This window comes from Micropterus salmoides, unplaced genomic scaffold (genome assembly GCF_014851395.1).
Source record: "Micropterus salmoides isolate LMB-PRFRI ecotype aquatic unplaced genomic scaffold, ASM1485139v1 Ms_hic_scaffold_21, whole genome shotgun sequence".
In the NCBI taxonomy this organism is placed as follows: domain Eukaryota; kingdom Metazoa; phylum Chordata; class Actinopteri; order Centrarchiformes; family Centrarchidae; genus Micropterus; species Micropterus salmoides.
In genome coordinates this window covers 17,391,959-17,418,623 of record NW_024041262.1, presented here as the reverse complement: position 1 = coordinate 17,418,623, position 26,665 = coordinate 17,391,959, and the positions used below count along the sequence as shown (strand labels likewise).

General features: G+C 39.7%; 5 protein-coding genes across 5 annotated transcripts; 1 reads left to right on the top strand and 4 right to left on the bottom strand.

The window, feature by feature from the left end:
* Positions 1-373: 373 nt before the first annotated feature.
* On the bottom strand, positions 374-2,480 carry LOC119915476 (homeobox protein HMX3-B). The gene is made up of 2 exons (XM_038735013.1): positions 1,990-2,480; positions 374-1,680 (listed from the first exon to the last, which is right to left on the bottom strand). The coding sequence occupies exons 1-2, from the start codon at positions 2,267-2,269 to the stop codon at positions 1,088-1,090; spliced, it is 873 nt and encodes a 290-aa protein (XP_038590941.1). The 5' UTR covers positions 2,270-2,480; the 3' UTR covers positions 374-1,087.
* Positions 2,481-5,321: 2,841 nt separating this feature from the next.
* Positions 5,322-11,417, bottom strand: acadsb (acyl-CoA dehydrogenase short/branched chain). Its single transcript, XM_038735010.1, has 11 exons — positions 11,306-11,417; positions 10,804-10,966; positions 10,624-10,724; positions 10,305-10,511; positions 10,004-10,174; positions 8,938-9,063; positions 8,758-8,850; positions 8,546-8,635; positions 8,284-8,421; positions 6,364-6,463; positions 5,322-5,882 (listed from the first exon to the last, which is right to left on the bottom strand). Exons 1-11 carry the CDS (start codon positions 11,336-11,338, stop codon positions 5,806-5,808), a joined length of 1,299 nt encoding a protein of 432 aa, XP_038590938.1. The 5' UTR covers positions 11,339-11,417; the 3' UTR covers positions 5,322-5,805.
* A 122-nt stretch (positions 11,418-11,539) lies between these two features.
* LOC119915474 (zinc finger protein Pegasus-like) lies at positions 11,540-15,583 on the top strand. The gene is made up of 4 exons (XM_038735011.1): positions 11,540-11,785; positions 11,977-12,133; positions 12,220-12,408; positions 12,874-15,583. The coding sequence occupies exons 2-4, from the start codon at positions 11,998-12,000 to the stop codon at positions 13,800-13,802; spliced, it is 1,254 nt and encodes a 417-aa protein (XP_038590939.1). The 5' UTR covers positions 11,540-11,785; positions 11,977-11,997; the 3' UTR covers positions 13,803-15,583.
* On the bottom strand, positions 15,475-18,234 carry LOC119915475 (L-seryl-tRNA(Sec) kinase). Its single transcript, XM_038735012.1, has 6 exons — positions 17,899-18,234; positions 16,981-17,236; positions 16,286-16,487; positions 16,093-16,168; positions 15,899-15,992; positions 15,475-15,798 (listed from the first exon to the last, which is right to left on the bottom strand). The coding sequence occupies exons 1-6, from the start codon at positions 18,115-18,117 to the stop codon at positions 15,581-15,583; spliced, it is 1,065 nt and encodes a 354-aa protein (XP_038590940.1). The 5' UTR covers positions 18,118-18,234; the 3' UTR covers positions 15,475-15,580.
* Positions 18,235-19,016: 782 nt separating this feature from the next.
* On the bottom strand, positions 19,017-26,376 carry zgc:174164 (uncharacterized protein LOC570656 homolog). Its single transcript, XM_038735535.1, has 22 exons — positions 26,216-26,376; positions 25,827-25,927; positions 25,661-25,737; positions 25,471-25,549; positions 25,314-25,390; positions 24,969-25,164; positions 24,799-24,861; positions 24,458-24,529; positions 24,177-24,346; positions 23,996-24,086; positions 23,421-23,551; positions 22,786-22,957; positions 22,381-22,470; positions 22,064-22,253; positions 21,726-21,837; positions 21,244-21,424; positions 20,979-21,065; positions 20,790-20,895; positions 20,052-20,193; positions 19,849-19,936; positions 19,635-19,672; positions 19,017-19,519 (listed from the first exon to the last, which is right to left on the bottom strand). The coding sequence occupies exons 1-22, from the start codon at positions 26,280-26,282 to the stop codon at positions 19,396-19,398; spliced, it is 2,454 nt and encodes an 817-aa protein (XP_038591463.1). The 5' UTR covers positions 26,283-26,376; the 3' UTR covers positions 19,017-19,395.
* Between the last annotated feature and the right edge of the window lie 289 nt (positions 26,377-26,665).

The following is a 26,665-nucleotide window of genomic DNA, read 5'->3' as shown; positions in this document are numbered from 1 at the left end:
GTCCTTGAGTAATATTCAAAATATTCTGTAGTCCTAAAAAACTTCACAAAATTCCAGAATAATGGTTCCTCAAATGCTGTTTAAAAGTAGGGTTTACCGTCGCTCCAAATTTTTCAGATCAGATTTTAAAAAGATGGCCATCATTAATTAACTATTAAAATAGTCCAATTTCAAGTTTTTATTTTAGAGAGCATTAAAATCACTGTAGACCCTCAACGTGCCTTGCCTAGTCTATATAGGCTATATATCGAATCACTCCAACCTCATGAATATTTGAAAACCAAGATCTTTATGTCTTAAATTAATTATCTTTTTTTTTCATGTACATCACAATTGTATTAAGAATAGATACATTTCATTTTGGAACGAACTCTTTACTGAGTGTAAGATCATTTAATATACATAATTTTAATAACAATATCAGAGAAAAAAACATAGCAACACAAAAACAGAGGCTATTTTGTCTCTTTCATGGCTTTAAAATTACGGTAAAACATTGCGTCATAAAAACAATTGCCTATCACCTGCAGTTACTGGGGGATATTCTTTAAGGATGACATGATTGTCCTCACTATTACAAAGAGAAAAAGGTGTGATTTGTTTCCTGTAAAAGCTAACTTTAGGTGACAAAGGCTGGTAACCATGTGAAGCAAACAGTATTGCACAAAACTGACACAAACCTCGGTAAAATACATATGGACAGTCAACCCTTAAAACAAGCTCTTTTTTTTTTTTTTTCAAATTAAAAAGCCTACATTAAAATATATTCAGCCACCTTTGATCATGTAACTATTTTACCAATAATAATAATAATAATAATAATAATAATAATTTTAAATTTTGAGAATGTCCCATCTGTAACACCAATTAGATCCATATGGACAATGTGTCATGCTCTAGAGGCTTAAACAGGATAAAGGATAATATGCTAACAATAGACGAATAATAATAATAATAATAATAATAATAATAATAACTTGACCTATGTGTCCCTTGAATCTACAAAATATACAAAAATGTAGTGTTTTTTCCAATGAATGTCACTCTCATTTAAAAACATATGTACAGCGCATAATCACAGTCAGTGTTAAACAGGCCTCAGCAGTGGGACCGGGTGGGAATAGTACATGTGGTGGGGGAAAGCCAGGAGTGACTGGCTGCCCGGTGAGTTTGCTGCGGGGCCCCCGGCCGTTTCTGTGGCTCCGTTCTCGTGGTAAAGTATGGGAACCCGCACAATCCTCTGCGCCGCCGCGTGGCTCAGGTTGGCTGCCTCCAGCTCCGCGGCCAGCTGCCTTTTCCACTTATTCCTCCGGTTCTGAAACCAGATTTTCACCTGCGTCTCTGTCAGGTGCAGGGACGCGGCCAGGCCTGCCCTCTCCGAGCTGCTCAGGTAGCGCTTTATGTCGAAGGTGGACTCCAGCTGGAAGACCTGACTCCTGGAAAACACCGTGCGCGTCTTCTTCTTCCGACAGGGCTTCCTCTCGGAGTCCAACTCGTCCGTTTTTCTCCTCCAGTCGTCCTCCTGGTCTATTTCCTTCTTTGGTTCTTCCGAGTCACTGTCATCCAGCGCGATATCGTCGTCGGCGCTTTCCTCTTTCGCATCTTGGTCACCTTTTTGGAGATCCGGGGAACGCCTGTCCGGTGCCGGCGATGTTTCCCTCAGGTTGGCCTTCTCAGACCCTGCAGGGGGAAACAATACATCAATTTGATCCTCTGAGCCTTTACCTTTAAACTTGTGGTCTGCAATTGTGAAATAGGCCTATGCGTTTTTTCTTTTTGTTAAAATGTTGATGTTTAATAGAGAGTTTAGGGACATAATTCCATACAATTCAGAGAATAGGCTCTGTTTTAAATCCCACATTAATCAAGTGGTATCTGTTCGAAATAACAGGCCTTTTGCTGTTACATGAATCTAAAATCAGATTTTTCCAGACCAAAACACTAGGCTACATTTCCTTTATCTGCTAGTGAAGTTTGAATAATATTTACCTCCAGTCCTCAGATGAGTCCCGAGCGTGTATGGGTACCACCAGGTTGACGCTCTCTCCAAATACTGTGCTGATAGTCCAATTCTCTGTGTGGGCAACTCAAATCGAGGGAAAGACAAGTCACCGAGCCGAGAGAAGAAGCTGCCTTCAAACACACCTTTGGAGGAGCCGAGGACGCTTTTCGGCTTTGTGGGCTTGTCTTCAATGTTCAGCAGGTTCTTTATGGAGAACGGCGACTCTTTTGCAGGTTGGCGAGTCTCTTGCGCATCAGAGTCTGCCATCACCGTTTACTGTCCGATGTGGATCACCATTAAAACCTATCGAAGGATATAAACACCTGAAAACTATTGTCTTTTACAGTCTATATTAAAAGCATAGGCAACGAGAAAAAGAAAGAGCGAGAGAGAGAAGAAAGGAACAGGAAGTCACCCGAAGCTGCGTCCAGCTCCTGAGGATGATCAAAGTGAGAGCGCCGAGATCACTGCGTCAAACATGCGCAGGATTGTAGTGATGAAATAAAGAATGGCATCCGAGTTAAAACGCGCTCGGTCTCTGCTATTGGGCAGGTACAATAGCAAATGGGATTTGAGATGAAACCGCGAGGGGCTGTGACGAGAATAGATTCCAAAGAAAAAGGCCGCGCAAGCGTTTTGCCTTCGGGCTCACAGTACGCACCCACTTATCATCCAATTAGATTAAAGAGGAAAATGTCTAAGGGGTCTTTTGGGGGCGTGCACGAGCCACAATCACCTGCCACTAAATTGAATAAACGGTCCACGGATTATCACACCTCAACATGGAGCTGTTAACTGCTTGGCCTTGGCAAATTACGCCTTTTTTTTACGCATTAATAAGACACCGAAACTTAAACTTAAAAAATTGTCTTTATTTATTTAAAGCACATGAAAGACAGATTACCATATGGATGTTTAACACTGTGACCTGCTGAGGATCAACTAGTCATTCATCCATTGTATCAAATATTCAAATAGCCTATCCTCTGTTGCACCTGTGTGCAACAGGAAAGCAATATGCACTGTGCCTTTCTCCTGGACCGGAGCTCATTGTATTCATTGTAATTTTATTAGTCAGGAAGTGCTGCAGGCAGACATCAAATTGAATGCTTACCATAGTGATAAAGACCTTTCAAATCAGCTTTGTACAAAAGCCTGCAAACCCACAGGGGCACCAGGTGATCTAATGCGTGACGATGACACACCAAGTCTTGTTTCTGTCACATATTACAATAACATATACCAGTTGCTCAGTTGCAGCCAATTGCATTTGGATGAGCCATTCATCTGATCAAGTGTGATCAGATTAGATGATAATTAGCAGGAGAAAATGAACAGAGACACAAAATGAACAGGAGGGAGATTGAGTTTACATTTGTAAGCAGTCAAACTGTTTTTCTTTTAAGATTGGAGCAACTGAAACTTGAGATTTCTGAATGCTGGATTTTTGAATCTGACAACTAGCCTCTGGAATGTGTTTTGCCAAAAGACAATGCATATGTCACTTAGAAAGTCCTAAAGAAGACACACAAAAATAATTTCTGTCTGGGCCTATGATGAAAAATAACCGACTGTATACACAGCTTTTGGATATAGATGTTTTGCATTTATGTGTGAGTTTTGGGTTCAGACTTATTAGGCCAAACATGAAAAATAATGTAAAAAAAAACACGAGATTCATCATTTAAACCAAACTTGAAGCAGATGCAGAGAACTAATCAAATAAATTGAATTTGCTCAACCTACAAACATGCAGCCTGTCCTTTCAGCTCATGGAGCGCTCTCCAGCTCTAAAGGACAACACTGTGTTTTGTGAAAAGCTACTTGAATCCTTGCATAATTAGAGGTCTCATAGCTGTGTTAAAGATGGGGGCGGAGAAGGAGGCTAGTTGAACTGCCTTTGCCAATGCAAAGTGAAAAGCAGATCGCTGTGTTTTCATCAGATTATGCTCATTAAACAGGGGCTTACACAATAGACAGAACAAGTCAGAGTGGATCAGAGGGGAAAACAAAGGACACTCAATCAATGATGCAAACAAAGGCTTGTTTCCCCTTTTCACTCTAGTCGTTTTAGTAATTTTGGAAATGTCTGAGCAAACGTGGAGCTGATCTTATTAGTGACATTTTGTTCTCGGTCTGTCATGTTCATTCCAAAAGTGATACGAAAGCGTCTTATCCTCAGGTTTATCAGATTCAGGGCAAGGTTTAAAGAATAGAGGTATCTAATTGCATCACACATAATAGACTCCACTGTCAGATTATTAGTTCTGTCAGTTGGTCATTGTTTGTCTGACAGACATCTCAGAAACATACAAACAACACTGAATTTTTACAGTGTTGAATTTTTCAGCTGAATCTAACTTCTCATGTAAACAAGATTTCAAATAGCAATAGCAAATAGCTGTTGTGTCTGATCTGCTGTCAACAGGTGACACTGAATATTCATCAGAAATTAAGTTAAGTAAATAAAATCTTACAGGTAATACAAACTCTTATAGGTAATTCTCCTCATGATAGAAAATTAGTTTAGACAACAATATCGGGTTTTACCATATTCAGAATAATAGAATGCAACTTTTTTTTAAAAAAATTTATTTTTACCAACTGTTGGAGAATGATTTGTCAACACAAAAGTATCTTTACATGTCTGGTTTTCTTTTATAGACCAGCCTAGCTTTTCTCTGCTCATTCCTCTACCATTTCTGTGTATAGTTTTAGATACGTGGTTTTCAGGGCATCAAAGATAAAGAAAGCTTTGTTGTTTGCTTCTAAAATAAAGTGTAATCAATTTATTGAAATATAACATAAATGAATGTATGAAAACAGTGTAATCAATTAACTTCAGTCCTCTACATATTTGGCATCAACACTGCCGAACTCTACCATCATTATGAATCTGACTTTTTCCTTGCCTGTTAATAAATATAGTTTAATACTGTCAGTGATCTGGGGCCTTGCAAGACACACATTCACATGGGGGCATTATTGGTAGTGGCTATTACTGGTCTGTATACTTGGAGACAGCTTGTCCATGCTGTGTAAAACCTCATTTTACATTTAGGCCATGGAAATGTAATCAATCGCACCTGAAAGTGTATCAGTGAGTCAATTATGCGAGGCAGCCTCTTCTCATCTGAAGCACCAGCATAATTAAATTGATATAAAATATCATTAGAGGTGACAGGCTGTTAAAAGATGTGGTAATTGACTGCTCTTTCAGCAAGAAGCTGCCTCAGCTCGGACTTCTGTTGCCAAACTGGAGAATGCTGCCATCTAGTGACGGAACGGAGCGATGCCTCAATCACACCAAAGTAACATGTTCGATTTGCAATGCAGCATACTTCACATTTATTAATATTCTTTGCCAGAGTTATTGACAGATAACTCTTTACAGATAATTTCAATGTCAATGACGTGAAATCACTTCCCAGATAAGGAGCTGTACAGTATCTATGGAGCATATTAGTGAGAGAACTGTTACAATCCACCTGTTCTAGAGCAAAGAAAACACACTTTACATTATTGATGTCAGTCATAGCAGACCTTCTGAAGGCACTGAAACAGTCGCAGAAAATACCAAATCAATATCTTTCAAAAATTCATTCTCATATTGCAACATATGGATATGGGTGAAGTGGTAGAGCTCTACACATGACAAACTTATTCCTAGACTTTTGGAAAGAAGAAAAGAAACAAACAATATCATTAACAACAACATCAGTAACATCAGTAGTGGGAACTACTTAACAAGAGGAAAAGTTGGTGATATTGAGGACACACACGTGAAACTGGTTGAAATGGTTTCAGTAGTCATAGTCCTTATCGATGAACTTGGCCATAGTGGACAGCTGGACGTTTGTCGTGCCCTCATAAATGGTACCTGCACATCAAGACAAAACAAAGCATTAGAACGAATTCCTGCTCGAACAAAACAAGGTCAATTTTGTCAAATTCCCCTGCACAGCACACAAATCTGCAGCTTTCACTTTTAGGAGACAAGGGGGCTTTATTATGTAGCTCACTCTGCCGGTGCTCCAGCTGGAGCCGCGGAGAGCTGAAATGGTAGTGATGAAAGGAAAAGCGACATTTTGCCCTGGCAGCTTCCTTGGCTGTGTGTAGGTATAATCACACTCTGAGAGGTCAGACGGGGGGAATTCCTGCAGAGTCCGATTACAGCCACTGCTATCAGCCCTTCTCTCCACACCCCGCTCTGGTCCAATCACAAACAGCTATACCTGACCTTCCTGCAGCCCTTCCCACACTGTAGCTTCAGCTGCGGCTACATTAACAGCCTCTAATCTAAACAACAATTTAGCAAACACTCTGCAAACACAAGTCAACATTTGTCCAGTCATGCTCACCAATTTTACAATCTCTGTAGTATTTCTCTATGGGGTAGTCTTTAGTGAAGCCTACCCCTCCCATCCATTCGATGCATTTAGATGTGGTTAGAGTTGCAATCTGAGGAAGACAAAACATAACAGATGTTATAATGACTTTAATTCAACCAGGAAAATACTCCACTGAGACTGAAAATTTATTTTTCTACAGGAATTCTTGGAGCAGTAACACACAGAATAGAGAAAAGATATTACAAAACCAGTGTTTCCCACAGAATGACAGTGCAACTGTGGCAGGAAGGGGGGTTATTTCTTATTTCACCATTTTAAATTCTACTTTATTCTCCACCTTATTTTAGTGTTTACTCACTACAGGACTCTGGTCAGCTTGCTTTTTCACCTTCAGTTCTCTTTTCCCCACATTCACCCACCCCCACACCTCTATGGCCTGTGCTACGAAGCAGGGTAACTGGTTTATCCAGGCAACTTCAGGAGTAACTTTGTGACGTCGGGTGTAACTTCCTGATTAATCCGTACTACCAAAGGTGGATAGGTGTTAACCAAGGTCTGTTGCCATGGCAATTTACGCTGCATCTCTAAACTGCTCTGAGCAGGTTATGTTCATGGTTAACTCGAGGCTTATATGTGGACTACACACCACACATAGTGTTGTGGGCTAAACCCACAGCTAAACCTGATTGTGAAGTCCAATATAATTTCCCACTGAATGCATAATACACGGCAGAGGTATGTGTGTGATGTTGCAGCCTTGCAAAGTGAAGTGATGTGGTTCCTTGAAAAAAAACAACACTGAGAGTTTCTCTCATAAATGTATGAATATAATGTCAGGGAATATTCAAGTTATTAACTTGTAGATTTATGATTATTAGTTTCTCGTAAATCTACCACATTAATATTGGAAATTCTTTTCCCCTCTCCCCTGGCTCCATTTTTTTTATTTATTACAATGGACATAATGTGCAGTTGTACCTTTACATATTACACACAAATGAAGCGTCCATAAAATACAAAATAGAGAATTAGCCTACTATAAGAACAATGTGAAGATAATTACAAATTTATTCAATGCAATTACAACAAGCCTCCCTAGCTTTGTCGGCCGCCACAATATTAGATTTAGCCATTAACATGTCTTTAAACTGTTCATATTCTGACACAATCAACGTGCATTCTTCTAGAGAAAATACAGAGCATGCGCCGTTGCGAAAGAACTCTGCCTGCACGGCCACCCAGTTAACATCGACTCTTACATCTTATTCACCGTCTTAGTACCATAGTACTCTCTCTCCCTGTATGTGTTTGCTCTGGTGATTTTCTTCATCAGCAGTACGTTTTATAAAGTCAGAAAGACACAGAACTTGACTTTTGGATTTCTCCACCTGCAATTCCATTTTTACGGCAGCAGGTGTACCACATGTAGAGGAGGCTTTTTAATGACATAGCCTATCGAAACGTTTGAAACCAGTGTGGTACTGAAAGACATCTGCATTGGTGTGTTCACTGTTGCTTTTCTGTGCTTGTGAAATTTCTACTGTGTCCGCGGTGTAATGTAACACCAGATAACATCTCTCTTCTCTGCAAAATACTAAAATGGGTCACCAAATATACTTTGGGGACATTAATATACGTGGGTGTCCTGCCCAAATAAAGTCTTTATGTGGGAAACCCTGTATAACACAGACTTATACAGTAGATCAATTATGAAAAAAGTAACCAAGGTCCAACAACACAGTTGAGGTCAGAGGAATAATGCTAAATTAATAAAACACCTGAGTGCTATAACAAGGAAAAAAATGCTACTAAATAATATACATAAAATGTATAAAATCCAGTATATCCTACAAATACACACATACAGTTCCAAAACCCCAGCAACACCATCCTTGTATTGAGCGGTCATCAATGAATGAGGAAGCTCACCTCTGCGTTGAAGTATTTAGCCATGCATGCCTCCTTAATGAAAGGTCTCCCAGCTTCCTTCAGACGAGCAGCGTTGTATGTCAACAGCCGACCAGCTTCAATCTGTGTTGCTACGTGGGCTATTTGGTGCTGCATGCCCTGGAATACAAAGAGTAACATAACAACACCACCACAAACACCACTGAATACGCCAGCCTCCAGAATAACGTCAATAAACACAAACATGTTATCTAAAAGGGAATGAAATCTATTTTGGATCTACCTGGAAGTCAAAGATACGTTTTCCAAACTGCACCCTCTGTCTGGTGTAAGGAATAGTGTGGTCAAAGCAACCTTGCGCCAGCCCAAGCATCTAAAACACACACAGAAAAAGTTAGCACATGCAACATTTCAATTTTTACACTTTGTAAAGTTGAGTAGAGCCCATTAAGCTTGTTTAAAATCATTTACTTTAAAATGTCTCATGGTTTTTACCTGAGCTGCAATTCCAATCCTGCCCTCATTCAACATTCCGATGGCGTACTTGTACCCATGACCAATCTGTCCCAAAATGTTCTTCTCAGGTATCTACGACGGAGAGCACAAAGTTACTAAAAGTCGCAGTATGCATTTCTTTCACATCGGTCCGGTACAGTACGAGGCGTTTGGAGGTACCTTGACATTGTCAAAGTTGAGTGGGCAGGTGGAGGACGCGCGCAGGCCGAGTTTGTTCTCCTTCTTGCAAATCTCCAGCCCCTCCGTGTCCCGGTCCACAATGAAGCAGGTGATGCCTCTGTATCCCTGTCAATCAACAGTCACTTTGTCTTTATATTTGCACACATTTCTGTAAGAGTATTAAAAGCATCTGTGTCAACACGGTGTCAAAAGTGGAATGAAACTAAGCACATTTACTCAAGTACTGTACTTAAGTAAAGTTATTTTGAGTTACTTGTACTTTACTTGAGTAAATCCATTTTATGCTACTTTATACTTTTTACTACTACATATTTGATAGTTTTAATTAGTAGTTACTTTGCCGATTGATATTATTAATATAACAATATAAATCCACTAATAAATGATGATGTATTATTATCGATTAAGCTACCTATCAGTAAATCAAGTAATTCAAATTTGCCCCACTTTTATGAGCTACAACATTAAAGTGACGTCCACATTAATTCCTCATAATAAAGTAATTTTTATTTTATTTTTTATTATTATTATGAAATGGGCCATTCTGCATAATGTGTACTTCTACTTTTAGTACTTTAAGTATATTTTGATGCCAATACTTTTGTAATTTTTCCAGTACCATCATACCCTAATGGTATTTTTACACTGTAATATTTTTACTTTTACTTTTAAGTAAAATAACCAATACTTTGCTCACTATCGGGTTTTATGAAAATAAAATCAGTACAATCCAATCCAATATGTCTGTGATAAAAACTACTTGTGAGGACCTTAAATGTTTAGCTTTTGTTGAGACTGAGTTAGAAAGGTCTTGAATTAACTACATAATATTTCCTGTGTTTATCAATTTTTTTTATGTTGCATATTTAGGGTATTTGACAGCTGAATCGCATTTAAGCAAATCAGATGTTACTGTTCATTACACACCTTTTTGATGCAAGAGGATGAGATCAGGTATTTCTACATAAAGATCTTCCTACAGTACAATACAATAAATAACTGTCGACAACAAGCAACAAGAATAGTAGGATGAACAGTTACTCACAACGGAGGGATCCACATTGGCCATCACGAGGAAAACACCTGCATGCTCCGCATTGCTGATCCACATCTTGGATCCATTGATGACGTAATAGTCCTTATGTTTTTCAGCACGTGTCTTCAGAGCAAAGGCATCACTTCCCGCCTCTGCTTCAGAGAGGCAGAAGCTTCCAATCTGTGTGACATGTCACAATTGTTCAGATTATGTGGTTGGTTCTCTAACAACATCTTTCTGTCAGGGCTGTCTTCCTCTCCAGAAAGCAGCTTTTGATCTATGCCACAATGACAATGTAGTGTTTGTTTACCATGTCAGTAGACAGCCGGCTGAGGTACTGCTCCTTCTGAGCTGGCGTACCCAGTTTGGCAAACAGTGTGTTGATCAGTGTGTTTTGAATGTCGCAGAGCACAGCCACAGAGGGGTCCACCTTTGCCAGCTCCTCAATGACCAGAATGGAGGAGAAGAATGAGGCACCTGTGCCACCGTACTCTGGGTCAATCTCAATGCCCATGAGCTGTAAAGAGTCAATATTAGTCACTGGATAGAAAAAAAGAAAAAACTGACACTGACTTAATTGATTTAACACTTGTGTTAAATCACAATTAAATGAATCAACTAGTACATACACCCTGTTCAAAGAGAGATTTGATCACTTCATCGTCCATGGCAGAATTTTCATCCATCTTCGACACCAACGGAGCAATGCGCTCTTGTGCATATTTTTTCACTGTCAAACAACAAGACAGATGTTTAGTGTCGGTGAGGAATTCGTGCAACACACACGTGCTGCAAGATTCACAGCTCACCCGCGTCCCTCATCATGCTCTCCTCCTCTGAATATGTCTGAAGGGGAGGAAAGGAGACCACCCCAGCTGCCTGGCCTGAAGCCACATCTGGGGCAAGTCTGCTGGACACGCTCCTCCATCCAGCCTGGCATGCCCCCCAAGGTCGAGATATCTGTCTGCAAGACTAGAACCGGGGCAGACAACAATGTGAAATGTCTATCTGCGTGTATGGGTACATGCACAGTTTTAATAAGACTACTAGGTTGTCATGTCGGCCATCACTCAACACTAACAATAAAGTTAAATTGATCAATTAGACGTCTATTTTGCTGCTCAGCTAAGTTACTGTTCGTTTGTGCTCTCAAGTTAGCATTAGCCGTCTTTTAGCTAGTAACGTCACATCAGCAGTATCCTGCCAGGTTACGTAATTCAAGGATAAAGATTTGATACAGTGGAAAACATATTAAAACCGGTGCAAAACCCTGCAAATGTAAACAACTACGTTCATAGTTTTCAGCCTCACCTTTGAGAAAACTCTGACCAACGGCGCAGCCATGATTTCTTATAAAATGTTTACATGTGATGCTGCCTTCAAGTGCCCCTTTGCACGTGTCAGACATTCGAGTTTATGGTGTGTCTCAGCGTTAATGATAAAACTATTCAGTTAGCAGTTATTGTACAGAATTTTTTATACTTAATTATAGACTGTGCTATATGGTGATTACGTGAAAGGGACAAACTAGGGCAAACCGGATAACATAGGAAAATCTACCACTTATTTAAGAGACTTTCATGAGACTCGTTTGGATGTGCGAAAACGATAAACCCTTTTTTCCCTGACTGTACACGAAGGCAACAGTTGCGTTTGTGGGGACACGGAACACAGACGTATAAGAAAAACGGAAGCGTTCACTTGGTAACAGTTCTATCCGGATCATTTTCCCCAGGGCTCAATTTTCACACTTCTCTATGCTTAGCGATAATGTCACTTCGGCGCTGAAAGGTAAGCTATGGACTGTGTTGAGCATGGTGTCAGATATTCGGGTTAATTTTAATGAAATTTGTGTCGAGCTCGCTAACGTAGCCATTAAGCTACGTCAACGTTAGCTAACGTTACTATAGGTTATCGGCAGTCACATGTGAAAACAGAGTTGTCACACGTCTGCCTATCGACTCATCTCTGGATCTTTTCAGGTTAAACACAGAAGAAGGAAGATGGAGGACATAAAGACCGAGCCTGTGGATTTTGTGAGGGAATTTCAAGAATACCTAACACAGCAAACTCAGCATGTCAACATGATCTCGGGCTCTGTTTGCGGAGAAAAAGAATCAGGGGAGCCGTTTCACACCGGTGGGAAGTATATACAATTAAAGATTACTGCAGTACGTCTTTGGTTAGTAAAGAGTAAAATCTTAAAGTCACTGCTTTGGTTTCAGCTGCGCCCAGGAGTGAGCAGAATGGTCAGGACCCTCCGTCTGTGGAGGTGAGCCTGTCAATGGAGGACGGGTCAGACGTACAGATGGACGGGCTGGAGAGGACCTGCGATGGAAAGTACAAGTGCAGCTACTGCAGCTATGCCAACAAGGGCATGGCTCGTTTAATAGAGCACATCCGCATCCACACAGGTCAGTGTTTCCACTTTGTTCACTCACTAAGCCAGCACCATGTCCAAAAAACATCTGCAGTTAATCCAGACACACTTACTTAGGAACTGTATATATTTACCAATGTCTCTAAAGACAATGGCCCTCACCCATTAAGTTCAAGGTGAAACAACATCCTTTTCATAATCAGATATTATGCTATTATTGTACATGTCAGCTACATGTCAGTTTTCTCCAATAATGGATACAGTAATACCACTGAACTCTCACATACTACACAGACCCCAGATTCTGACATTATCATATGCAAAATCCTGCCCAAATCTGACTTCTAGCTGAATTTTTAGAAGCATTCTAGTTGGTCAAAAACAGAACAGAGATGTGCAGAAGCTAATCTCACCATGGTTTACTCTCTCACAGTTTTAGTTATATCAGGTAATATCAACATTATAACTGCAATTATGTCCTCTTCTGATTGTCACCCAGGCGAAAAGCCTCATCGCTGCCAGCTGTGCTCATTTGCCTCGGCATACGAGCGCCACTTGGAAGCCCACATGCGCTCACACACAGGAGAGAAGCCGTACAAGTGTGACCTCTGCACCTTCCGCTGTAGCGACCGCAGCAACCTGTCGCATCACCGCCGCCGACGCCACAAGCTTCTGCCCACCAGAGTCATCCGCTCGCCTTTCTCCAACAAGAGAATGTTGGGCTCCTTGCAGAAGAGGACGGGCTCGCTGGGCTTCAGCAGGCGGCTGCTCCTCAACTTCAACCCTAACTCCATGGTTTTGCCAAAGACGGATTATCTGAATGACTTGTCTCACAAGATCCACCACCATTTGAACAGTAGTGAGTATAAGAACCTTCCCAGGGGAGATGAGAACGACAGTCGCAACAGAGCTGCTAATGGTTTGACTTTTAATAACCCACTGGACCAGCTGTCTACACTTGCTGGCCAGTTGGCCGACCTTCACCCCGAGCCTCAGACTCCTCCATCCCCAGACAGGGAGTCCTTAATAGACGAGAAGCCCATCCTCATACAACAGGTTTCTAGTGAACACGATGCATCGTGTTCAAACGGAGTGCAGACTTCACCACCTAAAAAAGAATCCCCCACCTCAGGACACGGGAGTTGCAGTCCTGTTCCCGGCCTCGTCTTTGAGAACACCATGAACACTCTTACTGCGAGTGTAAGCAACAGCCAGCCAAGCACACCCGCCCCTGCCCTGACTGCATCAGACCAACAGCTCTTACATAGGTGCCAGCATTGTCATATTCACTTTCTGGATAATATCCTCTACACCATTCACATGGGCTGCCACGGCTACGAACATCCATTCCAGTGCAACATCTGTGGTCACATGTGCGTAGACCGGTACGATTTTGCATGCCATTTTGCCCGTGGACAACATAAGTGATTCCTTGCAACATGGATGCATATATTCTCGTGTTTTCAATATATTGCTCGTACAGCATCTAAAATGGTGACACTGATTTACATTTTAAATAATTGTTATGTACAGTTTTACTATTCCTTTTTATTTAATGCTCACTAACTGCACTATATTGTTGCCTTACTGCAGTTCTAAATCGCTCCTTACTTTGAGCTTTTCATATTAGTTTTGGATTGTTGCATTCAAACGGTGGACAAAACAACAGAAACATCTTGCAATACAGCAGCTCTGCAGCAAAAACACAAAATGATGCTAACAAAGTTTCATTTCAACTCGCCCTAGATTCGGTATTTGGTAGGTCATTGTGACCACTATCCCTTTTTGCCAATGCAGCCACTTGCGTTTGGCATATTATCATGATTTTAGGGACTCACCATGTCTCATTATTTTGTAGTGAGTCAGCAGGATTTTACTTACAGGCAGCTATATATGTGACATGTTTAATAAAACAGCAATTAACAGTATTTAACACCAAACATTATGAGCTTCACCAGCTCAGTATTCATTGGGGCTGTTACAACTGTAATTTTGCCCACCATCTGTAAATCGCTTGTTTGTTTGTTTTTTAACAATATCTTTATTGGATTTTAATTTTCCAAAAAGACATACATGAACGAATAACAGCAGAGAGGTGTCTAAAAGGGTACAGACGTACCCTTACACCCATACACCGTCAGAACAAATTTTTCATATTGTACACACTTGCTCCATACAACTGTACCCACAAGACAAAACTGAAACATGGCGGTCCGGGGGCCTCCTCAATGAATGCACATAATCATGAGTCCACAGAAGACATTAACATATAGTCCAGAGAGCAGGAGAAGAAGAAACTGGATCGTGCAAAGGGTGCACCTATACTGCCCGTCCATCAAGCGCGACAAATCATTGTCCTTCATATATGATGAAACGACCCCATACATTCTGAAATACCTCCTGTCTGTCCTTAAGAGTGTAAGAATTAAGGTAAACAAGAAGTTAATTCCCTAAATCACACAGTGATAGCAGGTTTACCAAAGTTTTTCCATGTTAAGACTATTTCGCTTGTAGAGATAAATAGCTTGTTGGTCTAATTACACACCAACCTTTTCCGTCACCTGGACACATGCTTGCTGTGAGAAATGCAAGTGGGATGTTCAGGCTGACAGCCCAATCAGCACATTATTCTGTTTAAAGTGTGTGTTCAGCCATACTTATAATCATGCTCTGATATTTATTTATTTATACCTCACTCCATAGACTGCAGAAGGTGTCAACCAAATCAATCAGTAATATTTTAGATAGATTTCAATATTGTTTTTGTTACTAATCTATACGCATAAAACAATTTTCTACAAATATTTATCATTATTGTCTTGCATAGTTTTTGGTAGTGTAGCCTATGTACCAATTTTTTGTACAAAATCTAATTTCACTGTAGCCACTTCTCATATATATACATATATATAGTAGCAGATATTGAGACACTGTAAAGATCCCTGTGACTATAAATGTGTAGTCATTTTAATTAGTAGCTTTGGTTTGAGACTGTACGGTAGATGGCCACGTGTTTCGATGTATCTTGAGATAACATTAAAGAAACATTTTCTTTTCTTCACTTGGTGCCACAATGGTCCACAAACTGAGGAGCAGGTGATAAGCAAAAGTACATTTTATTTACACTGAATTAAATAGAGCACATTCACTGGTGACTTTTGACACGATTAAATCTGCCTTTGTGAAAATTTAATAAAAGATTCAAGTCATTTATTTTCATTCATGATTCTCAACAGGATTTCCTTTTTCTCATGGTCAAAAACGTTCATTGCGGTTTTCACCACACGCTCTACATTAATGTCCTCTTCTTGAGTGAAAGGGACTTCCTGAAGCAGCTGCCTCCGCAGGCTGTGAAGAAATGTTGCTTTGGATTCATTTAGCTGAGCAGCCAAAGACCTCATGTGCTCAGGGGGTATTTGGTTGTCTAGAGTTAAGGTGACAAAATTATCATTATGCTGGGCTGCAAAAGACAAACTGAGTAAAATGTCAAAATGTGTAGTATTAATGAAGCTCACACAGCTGACCTCTGGCTGTCTTCATGGCTTCAGAGATGAGGCGTCGACAGGCCTGGTCGGCCTGGTGAACCACACTAGTGGCACATTTTAGGCGGTCAGCCTCCTGCAACAGTATCAGACCACAACACAAATAACTTCTCCACTTCTGCAGGTACATATTTAAAAATCCACCAACAGATTTGACAGGAGCTATGTTGACACACCGTTTGTTCTGTGTTGTCCTGAACCGGGCTCAGCGGGTTGCTCAGTGCAGAGGTGATCAACTCCATGACCCTCTGGCTGAGGACAAGCCATACAGGAGGAGAAATTCAGAGGCTACGAATGAATACTTGATGATGACTATGTTTGTGAATTTTGGTAATAAGCATTAATAACTGCTCTATTCTGTGGCCTTACATGTCACATTTGGCCAAATTGTCTGTGGTGTTGAGTGAAATGCTGTTTGTTTCCCATGAGTTCTTCTGTGGATTTGGAGGCTCCAAACGCTTCACCATCTCCAGTATCACCTCAGTGGGAATTGGTTCAGACCTGCTCTGGTTTCTGCTGATGCAGGATTCCAGATCACACTGCAGATACACCTGACAGAAACCCAGAGAATCTAAAAAAAAGACAACTGATAAATTAATTCAACCAAAGGGAAACTATTTAAAATGCACACAAGTGGTTTTGCACGTTTTATACCATAGTGTATCACAAGTTTTCACTCACACAAGATATCTTGTCATACAGGCAACCACCATGCAGTATTTTTTCAGCATATTGAAAAAACGAATGTACTTGGATCAGTAATTAAGCATTGTAAACATTTACTTGGCATTCAAATTTAGCAACATTATGTTCTTGTGTTGCAAGACAGTGGTTTTCACAGTATTCACTGGTTCATTCGGGGGCTTGCAGGAGGCTTCAATATTGCCAGATTTAAAGGTTTTGGAGTATGAAATCATTATAAAAGCTTATAGTATGCCTTAAAAATTGCAAGCAGATATCCAAATTTTGCATCATTTGTACTTAAAGTATTAAACACGCAAACTACCAGTGTTGTCATTTATGAACAAGTTAGTGGCCTATGCTGTAGGAAATAGAGTGCTTACACTTTCTTGCAAGTTGGTACACTTCATATCTCATGCTTGGATAGTAGAAATTGTCATCCAGTAGAAAAATTAGTGGTATGCAGTCAGCGTGAGAGTGGCGCAGAACTTCAGGCTGCCGTAGAGTTTGAATACACTGTTCCCACGCAGCCCTGTTGATCTGGCAGCGGCTCGGCAACTCGGCCAAAACTTGAGGTTTCACCAAGAACTGCTCGATGCACCGCAAAACTGCTTGTCTATGTGACTTCCATTCAGTGTGCTAGAAATAGAAAAAAAAGTCCACCGATCAATAAAACCTTTTTTATGCATGCTGAAAATATGAAACTAAATGTACATTGCTATGGCACAAGACACACAAACCCAAATTACTCTTTACCCTTTTTTCTTTTTATAGTTTTTTTTTTCTTTTTACAATTGTTTGGGCTATAAAATGCCAGAAAAATTTAAAAGAAAAATGCCTTCACAAGTTCCCAGAGCCTGACATACAAATAATAATCGTGAGAAACTGCAACCAGTAAATTGCAAAAACTAGATATTTTTCCTTAAATAACTTAAACGATTAATCGATTTTAAAAATTAATCACTTCACCGCTGCTTATTGTGGTTTACCCTCAATCTGCCCTGTATCATCGCTTATGATATCTCTAAATAATAATAATACAACGTTGCATTTTGCTGAAATATGCTATTCTCACAATACAGTTATACTCTTAATAGCGCAAATCCTTGAGACATTAACATTGTACTTGTAGTTTGTAATTCAATATAACTGTTTTATGGAAAGTCCACTTTTAAATCGTGCTATTCTCACGTTTCTAGTTTTGGATACGTGTTGGTGCTGCCACTAGATAGAGGCAGTATGACCAATTCAAATCCCGAACTCGCAGTAAAGATCTGCCAATTTAGTTCAACTGTATTTACCATTTCTTGCAGTTTGACACCGTCCTCCACCACTTTGGTCTGAAAGGCATGCTCCGGGATAAGGTTGTCATACGGCACCAAACTGGCTCTCCATCCTTGCTGTGCAGCGGTGCTGAGGACCTTGTGGGCCAGCGTGGACTTCCCAGCCGCAGGCAGCCCGCAGAGGACACACAGGCAGGCCGGAGCCCAGCCGACACCTCCAGCTTCCTCTGCTGCCATGTGCTACCAGAGAGCCGCTTTAAAACCCGGCTTTTTACATGGTGTTATAGCCATAAGGTATTCTGCACAGTGGTTGCAGTTTACAACTAACTTCCTGCATCATGCCACGTCAGGTCAAAAACGTAAAGGATCATGTAACTTCCGGCCATGATTCTTTCAAAATAAAAGGCCACAAAGAGAAACAAGGTGGAAAACCTGTTTTTTTTCCTTAACTGTAGGATATGTAACACAGGATGCGCATTGTTTAAGACAGTGGTTTCCAACCTGGGGGCAGAACCCCGCAAGGCATCCAAGGAACACGATGTGTAAAAGTGTATGTACCATTTCTGAGCAGTTTTTTCTTGTAAAACACTGAATATATTCACTCTCCATAAATCACCCAAATGAAATAATCTGAGAAGGAAAACTACTCTTCGACTGAACTGCTCACATCGACACTGAGGCTGTGATGAGGAGTCAGTGGTAGAAAGATTTATTTTAAAGGGTTACAGGCCAAACAAAATAGGAACCACTGGTTAGGACTCTCAAATGTAGGCCTTTTGTTTTTCAAATTAAAATTTGTCTGGGCAGTAAGAGAACTACTAACTCAATGGAAAGGCAGTTAGTCCCTATAAGCTACAGATGATGCCCAAGAGCATGAATGGAGATTAAAGTAATTGATTCAGAGCAGTGACACACCCATACTTGATTCACTTCAGGACTATCTGCATTCTTTGAATAACTCCATGACAAGGCAAAAAGCAAAGTATGCTATTGCTTTATGTGTATTCCTGACACTTTCATGGGCCCAATTTGTACCTCTAATGTATTATCAGCATATTAGTGTGACAGATACTAGGACACATGAACACGTAGTACAAAAGAGTTAACTACACTTCCAAGAAAGCCTCACTCACATGTCTGATAGCAAACATGTTTTTATTACAATTTATTACAATTAACATTCATGAAATCACAAAATCTTTGAAAAAATATACAGTAGTATCAAATACAAAAGATTTGATGATTTAAAAATATATTTTATGTGCAATTCTTTCCAATGAGTGATAAACTGGAATCTAAAAAAAAAAAAAAAAAAAGACACATATTCCAATAAATATTTACATGTCTACTGTACCAGCCTCATCCACCACCTGGTTATTACTGTCACTGTAAAAAAGGTTACAGTGAGTCTATTATAATCACAGTGTTTTAACACAGTCTCTTCATACAATGTTGAGCTGTAGTGAACTCCATACATTCACCAAACAACTGAAAATATGTAGTATAAAAAGTGAATCAGTTCTGTGGCTGCTTGGGTGGGATGGGTTTGGGCACTCCGGGGCCTTGAGCAGGAGCTGGTCGTTGTGGAGGGGCAGTGCTTGCTTCTGTATTCCAGTAATCTAGTTCTCCATACCTGAAACTGACAGGTTGTGTGCAGATGCAGTTAAACCAGTTACACAGTGTGCTTCAAGTTCAATTTGTGTGTGAGGGCAATATGTATTGAGTGAAACAAAGAAAGTAAAATCAGTTCATACCCAGCAATTGGAACTGAGGTAGCTGGCAGACTTCCAGGCTGGAATTAGAAGAAAGAACAAGAACATATAATCCGCCTGTCTGTACAAAACATGTACCATTTCTGATTAATTTTACCTTCCCCACAGTAATGGAAAAACAGTTTTCCTACTGCAAAATGAACATTGCACTGCCTTGCCTGCAGTGATGATTATTAAGAAAAACAAAAATATTTACCCTATCAGGGGGAGCCTGGGTTGTGGCACTTGTCTGAACATTGCTGTTTGACTGTGCATTTGCATTTCCTTTTTGAGCATTACGTGTCCTGTGAAAGCAAAAAAACAAAAACAAAATTCTTCTGAAAAGCAATACAAAATTTTAAACTTTGTAACTGCAGCCTTTAAAATATCAGCATATTCTTAATGTGAGGTGATGTTTACTTGAGACGGTTGGCAAGGCTTCCTTTTAGGCATGGGTCCAGGGAATCTCTCCTGAAGATGTAGAGCAGCACCAGAATGAGAAAGACCAGAACAGGAACCACCAACAGGAAGAAGATCAACAGGCCATTCCTGAGGGAGTAGTCTGAGGTAGAAAAAGTCATGTGTGAATAAGGAACATTGCAGTATTTCATTTTTGATATTTATTTATTTCAAATACAGTGAAGGGGTGTAGAAAAGACAATTTACTATTTAGTATATTATATATATCTTGTTCCCTTTAGTTCTTTATGCTCTTGACTGAGAGGCATCACAGCCTTAGAAGACAATTAACATTCATCTTTTTTGTTTCTGATCCAACAAGAAATCCAGCTGAGGTAATGGACATTGAACTTTCAACATCATTAAAATGATATAAGATCAAAACATAGTGACCTGGGTGCGGCAACAACAATATAATGAAAGAACCACTGCTACCACAGTCATGCCAGCAGAGGACATAATGATTAATATATGAGTAATATGATGCCCTTATGTAGGACTACTATAGGCCACACAGTCTTGTATTAGATTACTATGTATCTAGCGATGCATTTAGAGAACTTCATTGTTGATTTCCATCTGTGGCCCCAACTAGAGCTTGTGAGTGTTGCACTCGGTAAACTATATGTAGTAAAGTACCTTTGACTTTCTGTGTACTTCATCTTGAAAAGTGAATTGATGAGAGGAATTTAAACCTACCTATCTGAGCAGGACCACTGTCTATGCTGCCACCTCGCCCTGGCCTGTCACAGTAAGGTGGGGCCCACCCATTTTGACAGTGGCAGTGCCCAAGGTTATTACATATCTGAAGGAAACATTATAACAGAAAAGTCAGACTTATTAATGGCTGGTAACTTGGTAAAGCAATTCAAGAAAATGCCGTCTTACCCCTCGGCTGTTGCAAGTGGTCTTGGCGTCACAAGTCAAGTTGGGCAGCAGAGCAGAAGCGTTCACGCACTGAAAGTTCACGCAGGACTGAAAGAGAAGACATAACTTATTGATGCAATCAAAATTATTCATTAGGTGTTGTCATTCCACTAACAAGGACAGTATTGTCCTGAAACAAGTCAAGTCACATTTTGTTCCTGTTTATTTTCATTCTTTTAGCGTGTACACTTCTTAAAATAGCTTCCAGTCTTTAAAGTCCGCTTACCTTTCCAATATCACAGGGGCTGCCAGGTTTAACGTAGGCAGGATCTGGCACATCTGTGCCGAGGTTGAAGTCTGCATTAACACAAGTTGACCCTTGAACTACTTGGAAACTGACTTGGGCGCCGGGAGGGATGATGCTCAAGTCCACGTTAGTACACTGCACCTTTCCACACATGGAGTTTCTGCAGGGCAGGTTCAACACAGTTAGTTCTCACAGTTGTAAAGGAGTTAAATGCTTTCTTTAACTAACACAATCAGGTTGTGTCACAACATTATGTTTAAAATGACAATGTTAAGAATAATAAATTAGAAAGCTTTCAACTCTGATAAAATAAACCTACTTACCAAACAGAGGATCTTGGATATTAAGAAATATTACTTTTACAGTTGTATCTACATGGGTTTGCCAAGCTCAATTCTGCTGAGAGGATAGATGTCATATTAAGTTCATATCATTGAATGATTAAAAAAAAAAGTACTTACGCTACACTACATGGGATATAGCCTCCATTGCTGGTGATTCCACAGTTTCCAAATAAGTTTCCTCTAGTATTTGCATTCTGAAAACAAACATCAGCTGCCTTTCTTGCTTGACCTGCAGAAAAGAGGCAATATATCTGAGATAAAATATATCTAAACATATCTAATATATCTAAAATAAAAAAGTATTATCTGTAGTTAGGGTGTTAAACAAAAAAGTAATGTATTTGACTGACAAAGGGTGTAAGGCTGACAAAAATATGAACAAACCTCACAGTTTCTGGAGTTAATGCTTGATACAAAGGCACAGAAGTCTTTGTATGAAGCATTATTAAATGTACCTGTTGCAAAGAGTTGTTTGCACTGGAAATCATACGTCTGGCATCGGCCCTCATAGCAGTACGCACTTCCACAGGGCAGGCCGTCCATGACATAGAAATCAATGGGACAGAACGCACTTGTGCCATTGCAGTATTCAGGAAGATCGCATGTGTTGACAGACTCTCTGCATGGCGTTCCAGAAACTCTGATCTAAAACAAAAAACAATCACACTTTTTGTTTTCCCAAAGTAAAATGTATTGCTTCATTCAGTGCAGTCATAAAAAAAGAAATAAAAAATGTTAATAACTCCAGCCTTAAGCCCAACATAATGCTAACCTGACAGTTGGCACAACAGCTCCCCGCAGCACAGGTGGCCCCGCGTGCAAATGTACAGGTGGCAGCATCACAGCAGTCATTGGTGCATTCCTGCATGAAATGGAAACAGAACAACTGTGTCTACCACCACACTAAAAACAAAAAAGCAAAAAGACTATTTTCGTTGTCAAAATACAGGTTTGTACCATATGACAAACTCTTCAGCTTCATGAAATGCTCATTTCGAAATTGAAGGTAAATTATAAAGGCATTCTCTGCAACTCAACTCCATTGTTTCTGTCAGTACCATCAGTTACATTACAATAAAATTATGCATTATAAACAATATACCTTCAAGTCAATTCTGTTCTGTAACTTGTGTAATCTGTGCATGTGCATGAGTTAATCTGACAGGCAGAACTGTACCTGTGGTGTGCCACAGTCACACTGCTCTCCTGTCTCCAGCTGGCCATTGCCACATACAGGAGTACCAACCACTTCTGATGCGGAGGGCTGGTTTCTCAGACACACGCCTCCTCCACGAATGATCAGTGCCTCAAAGTCAGTTGCACTGCAGCTGCTAAAACTGGTTGAACCACTACAGGGTAACAGGATAAACCATTAATTGAAATATCCATTTGGCCTTACATTACTAAACAATCTTTAGTAAGAACAGACATTTTTGTTGTCAACTTAACATGAATTAGTAGTTTGTAATTACTTTAGATTATCAGCACAATGTTTGGATATTGTTAGATTACCTTAGTCTACAATGTTAAATCCAGATAGAAACAGTTAAAATATTAATATTAAGATAATATGTTTGCTTTTTACAAGCATCTGATAAATGGATTGAGTGTACAACTTTTCAGTACAATAAGAGCTGCTTCAAAAAGAGGCTTAATTTAATAATTTTAATTTCAGGGAAGAAAACCAGCCTGTTTTCTATGACTATTGAAAAAGGCATAGAATATACTATAAACTATATTAAGTAGGCTACATTTGTATTTTCATATATTTCATGTCAAGGTTTAAGAAATATTTTGTGAAAGATATGTTACCTAGCAGAGGCTGACATGATGCAGCTTTTTCCATTACAAGTGCAGCGGCCATCATCGTGATTCATGCCCAGGTTATGGCCCATCTCATGGGCCACCACAGTGGAGATATAGGGCAGACTATTGTCGCTGAACTGTGAAAACACACCCATAGTGTTAACATTATCCATAGTTAAATGTATGATTCTGAATTGAAAATAAAAGTCATTTAACATTATTATCATAAAAACAAAACTAAAAAGAGTTTTCGCTATACATACATCGTCCTTTAAAGAAGAGTATTTTTATGTCAGAGTTTTTCTTTCCAGTATGACTTTAAAATGATATTAAAGGACTGTCATGCATCACAATGCAAAATAATGTAAGGAATCCAATGACCCAAAAAACATTTCCTTGTCATAGAGCTTAATAATACTGTGTTCAAGTCTAACCTGTTTGTTATTCAGAGTCTGTGAGGGTTAGCAGCACTTAAGAGAACCTGACCATGATTATGAATAATGCAGATTCAGTCTCAGATTCTGGCTCATGCTGCCAAAGAGCTATGGTGTCAGCTAGTTTTAGAAGGAAGTTGAACTAACCACAATGATTCCTCCAGAGGTTGATACGGAGCAGACCGTGCCCACAAAGGCCATTCCTAATATACTTCCGCTGTATGGGCTGGGCTGACCCCTAACAAACAAGTGGATCAAGACATACTCTAAGTCACAAAATGTACTCAATATAACTCAAAAAGAAAGACAAAGAACACACATTACTTACACAATGAGTTGAGCCATATCATTCCTAATAAGTGGTAATAGTACAGTCTTCCGCCACGCAACAAACCTCCCCAACACCTCCCCTGCATTGCCATTCACACTAAAGGGATTACTATCCTTAAAAATCTTCAGGCCCACCAGCACCACACGAATATTCAACTGCTTGTAATACTAGAATGGAACAGAAAATAACAGCAAAAAAATTATGAAGCATAGCACAAAACCATAAGAATTCATTTGAATTTTGCATTCTTTCTTTTACAAAACAACTTGAAATCTCACCCCATCCAGTAGATTAGCAATTTCCACCATTTGCACTTGTACAGCCGTGTCATTTCGTTTCATATAATTATACTGTAAATGCAATCAATAATAACATTTATTAATAATTTCCTAACAGTTATGACACACTGGTTAATACTATTGGTATTATATTCCACAAAATTAGGAAAAGAAGCGCAACATTTGAGGGAAAAGCACATTGCTGACGATTCCAAGGCTGATGAGTCAATGAGTAGGGTAAAAGTGCTCATCTACTTGCATCTAGTCTAAAAAGCAAACCTGATGCTACCACTTTATTCTCACTTACATTCCAGTTAACTCATAAACAGATATATACTTACCCTGAGATTATCGACAACCAGCACCAACTCCACATAACTGGTTTGAGGTAAATTGCGCTTCCTCTGTTGATGCCACAAACAATAAAGATTTAGAACATCGGGCACTTTCAATTTTAAAACCTGTTCACACTATAAAGATACGTTCAAGTGAAAGTAGTGAGCATCCTAACCCGCAGCAGTGAAGCTAGCGATTGGCCAGGCTCAAAGGGTTCATAGCTTTGCTTTGATGTGTCAGCCTCACTGACGACCCCACAGGCGACTGGCTCGGACTGAATGTCCTTCAGTAGGTACAGAATGTGCTCATTGGTGGCAGACTGTGGCATAGGCTCAAGTCCATAGGTCTCATTTCCAAGGATGATCACACCCCTACAGAGAATCAGTGCATAGCAGACACACAATTAAATAAATGCTTTCAGTCTGTTCCACTGTGTGGTGCAGAACTGCAAACCCAGCTCTAGTTCAATTTATCACTCAAAGGAGGAACTAGAAACTAAACTGTAGAGAGATGTTCAAACCTCAGGCCAGAGCATGTGCTGAGTGCCACCACTGAATTCTGATCTCCCTCCACCTCTCCGTGGTAATAGCAATTCACCTGGGGGGGGGGGAAGTAAACAGCTTCAAGTGTTGTTAAAAACCACACTAACAAAGCAGAAGGACAAAATGTTGACTTACAAGTTCTTTTGGATATGATGACCTGTGGTTACCAATGGCGTCAAGTGAATACTGAACAAAGTTTGGGTGTATAAAGTCTCTGACAAGAAAATAAATAAAAAGCTTAAGGGATAATTCATCTGAAGCACCAACAACTTAGACTACAATAGTGTTATAAGAAACATTAACAAAGTCCTAACTCTGTGCATACCTGTTCTTTTGTAGATGAAGAAGGTGTGTTCTGTTGTTTATTTTGAGTGAATATGTTAACATCTCCTCTCCATATTTCTGAAATGGGAAAATACAAAAAGGCATTCTTAATATTGTCATATTAAAATATAAATTAAAAAGATAATTTAATTAAGTTTGTTACTCACCTCTTCTGATTGTGGTGGTCTGATGATGCTCCTTGTCCATCTGTGAATCGCCTGAGGATTTACAATGGTGTACTTGAAGGGTTTTTGCCCATTGAAAATGCCTGAAAGACAGTAAATATACAGATAAACTGTCATTATTTAGTTAGGTATTGCTTAACATAAAAAGAGGAAGATGAATAGAGGAATATTTCTAGCCTTAACTCTTTGGAGTTAAGTATGATCCAGTTGGATCCCTCAAAAACAAATCTCTTTTGTAGTCCAATAAAAACAGCTCTCTAAATGTCCAACCATCGTTGATGGGAAAAGAAGCAGCAAGCTTTCCCCCCTGCTCAATCGAAAAACTTTAACATCCACAACATGTAGGTTAACTGAAAACACCTGTGCCTCACCTTCATTTTTGATCCCCAAAACGTAACAATTCAAGAAAAGAGAGAATAAGATGTATTTTCTGACCATGATCACGGTTAAAGTGTCTAGATTATGTCCCAATTAAGTCTGCGGTACGTCTAGGCTACCACTAATGAATTCAGGTCTCGTTCCATTGCTTCCTTCTGCTGATCAGGTGCGTCATGATGGGCGTGGTTAAGGACAGGTCAGCATTTATGGACAACTCTTTAAGAAAACAAACATAATGCAATGGTGGAGTGACATGACAGCAAATATTTGTGAAATGATTTCCCAGACAAGTACAGGCCTATAACGTTGCGTTACTCTATGCTCTTACTTTAAGTAGCCTAGATTAACTGACGTTTTAACAATTCTTGCGTTAGGACAAACTGTCTCAAGACAGTGAGTTTTTGTTTTAACAACATTCCTCCGTTCATCAGCTTTAATACAAA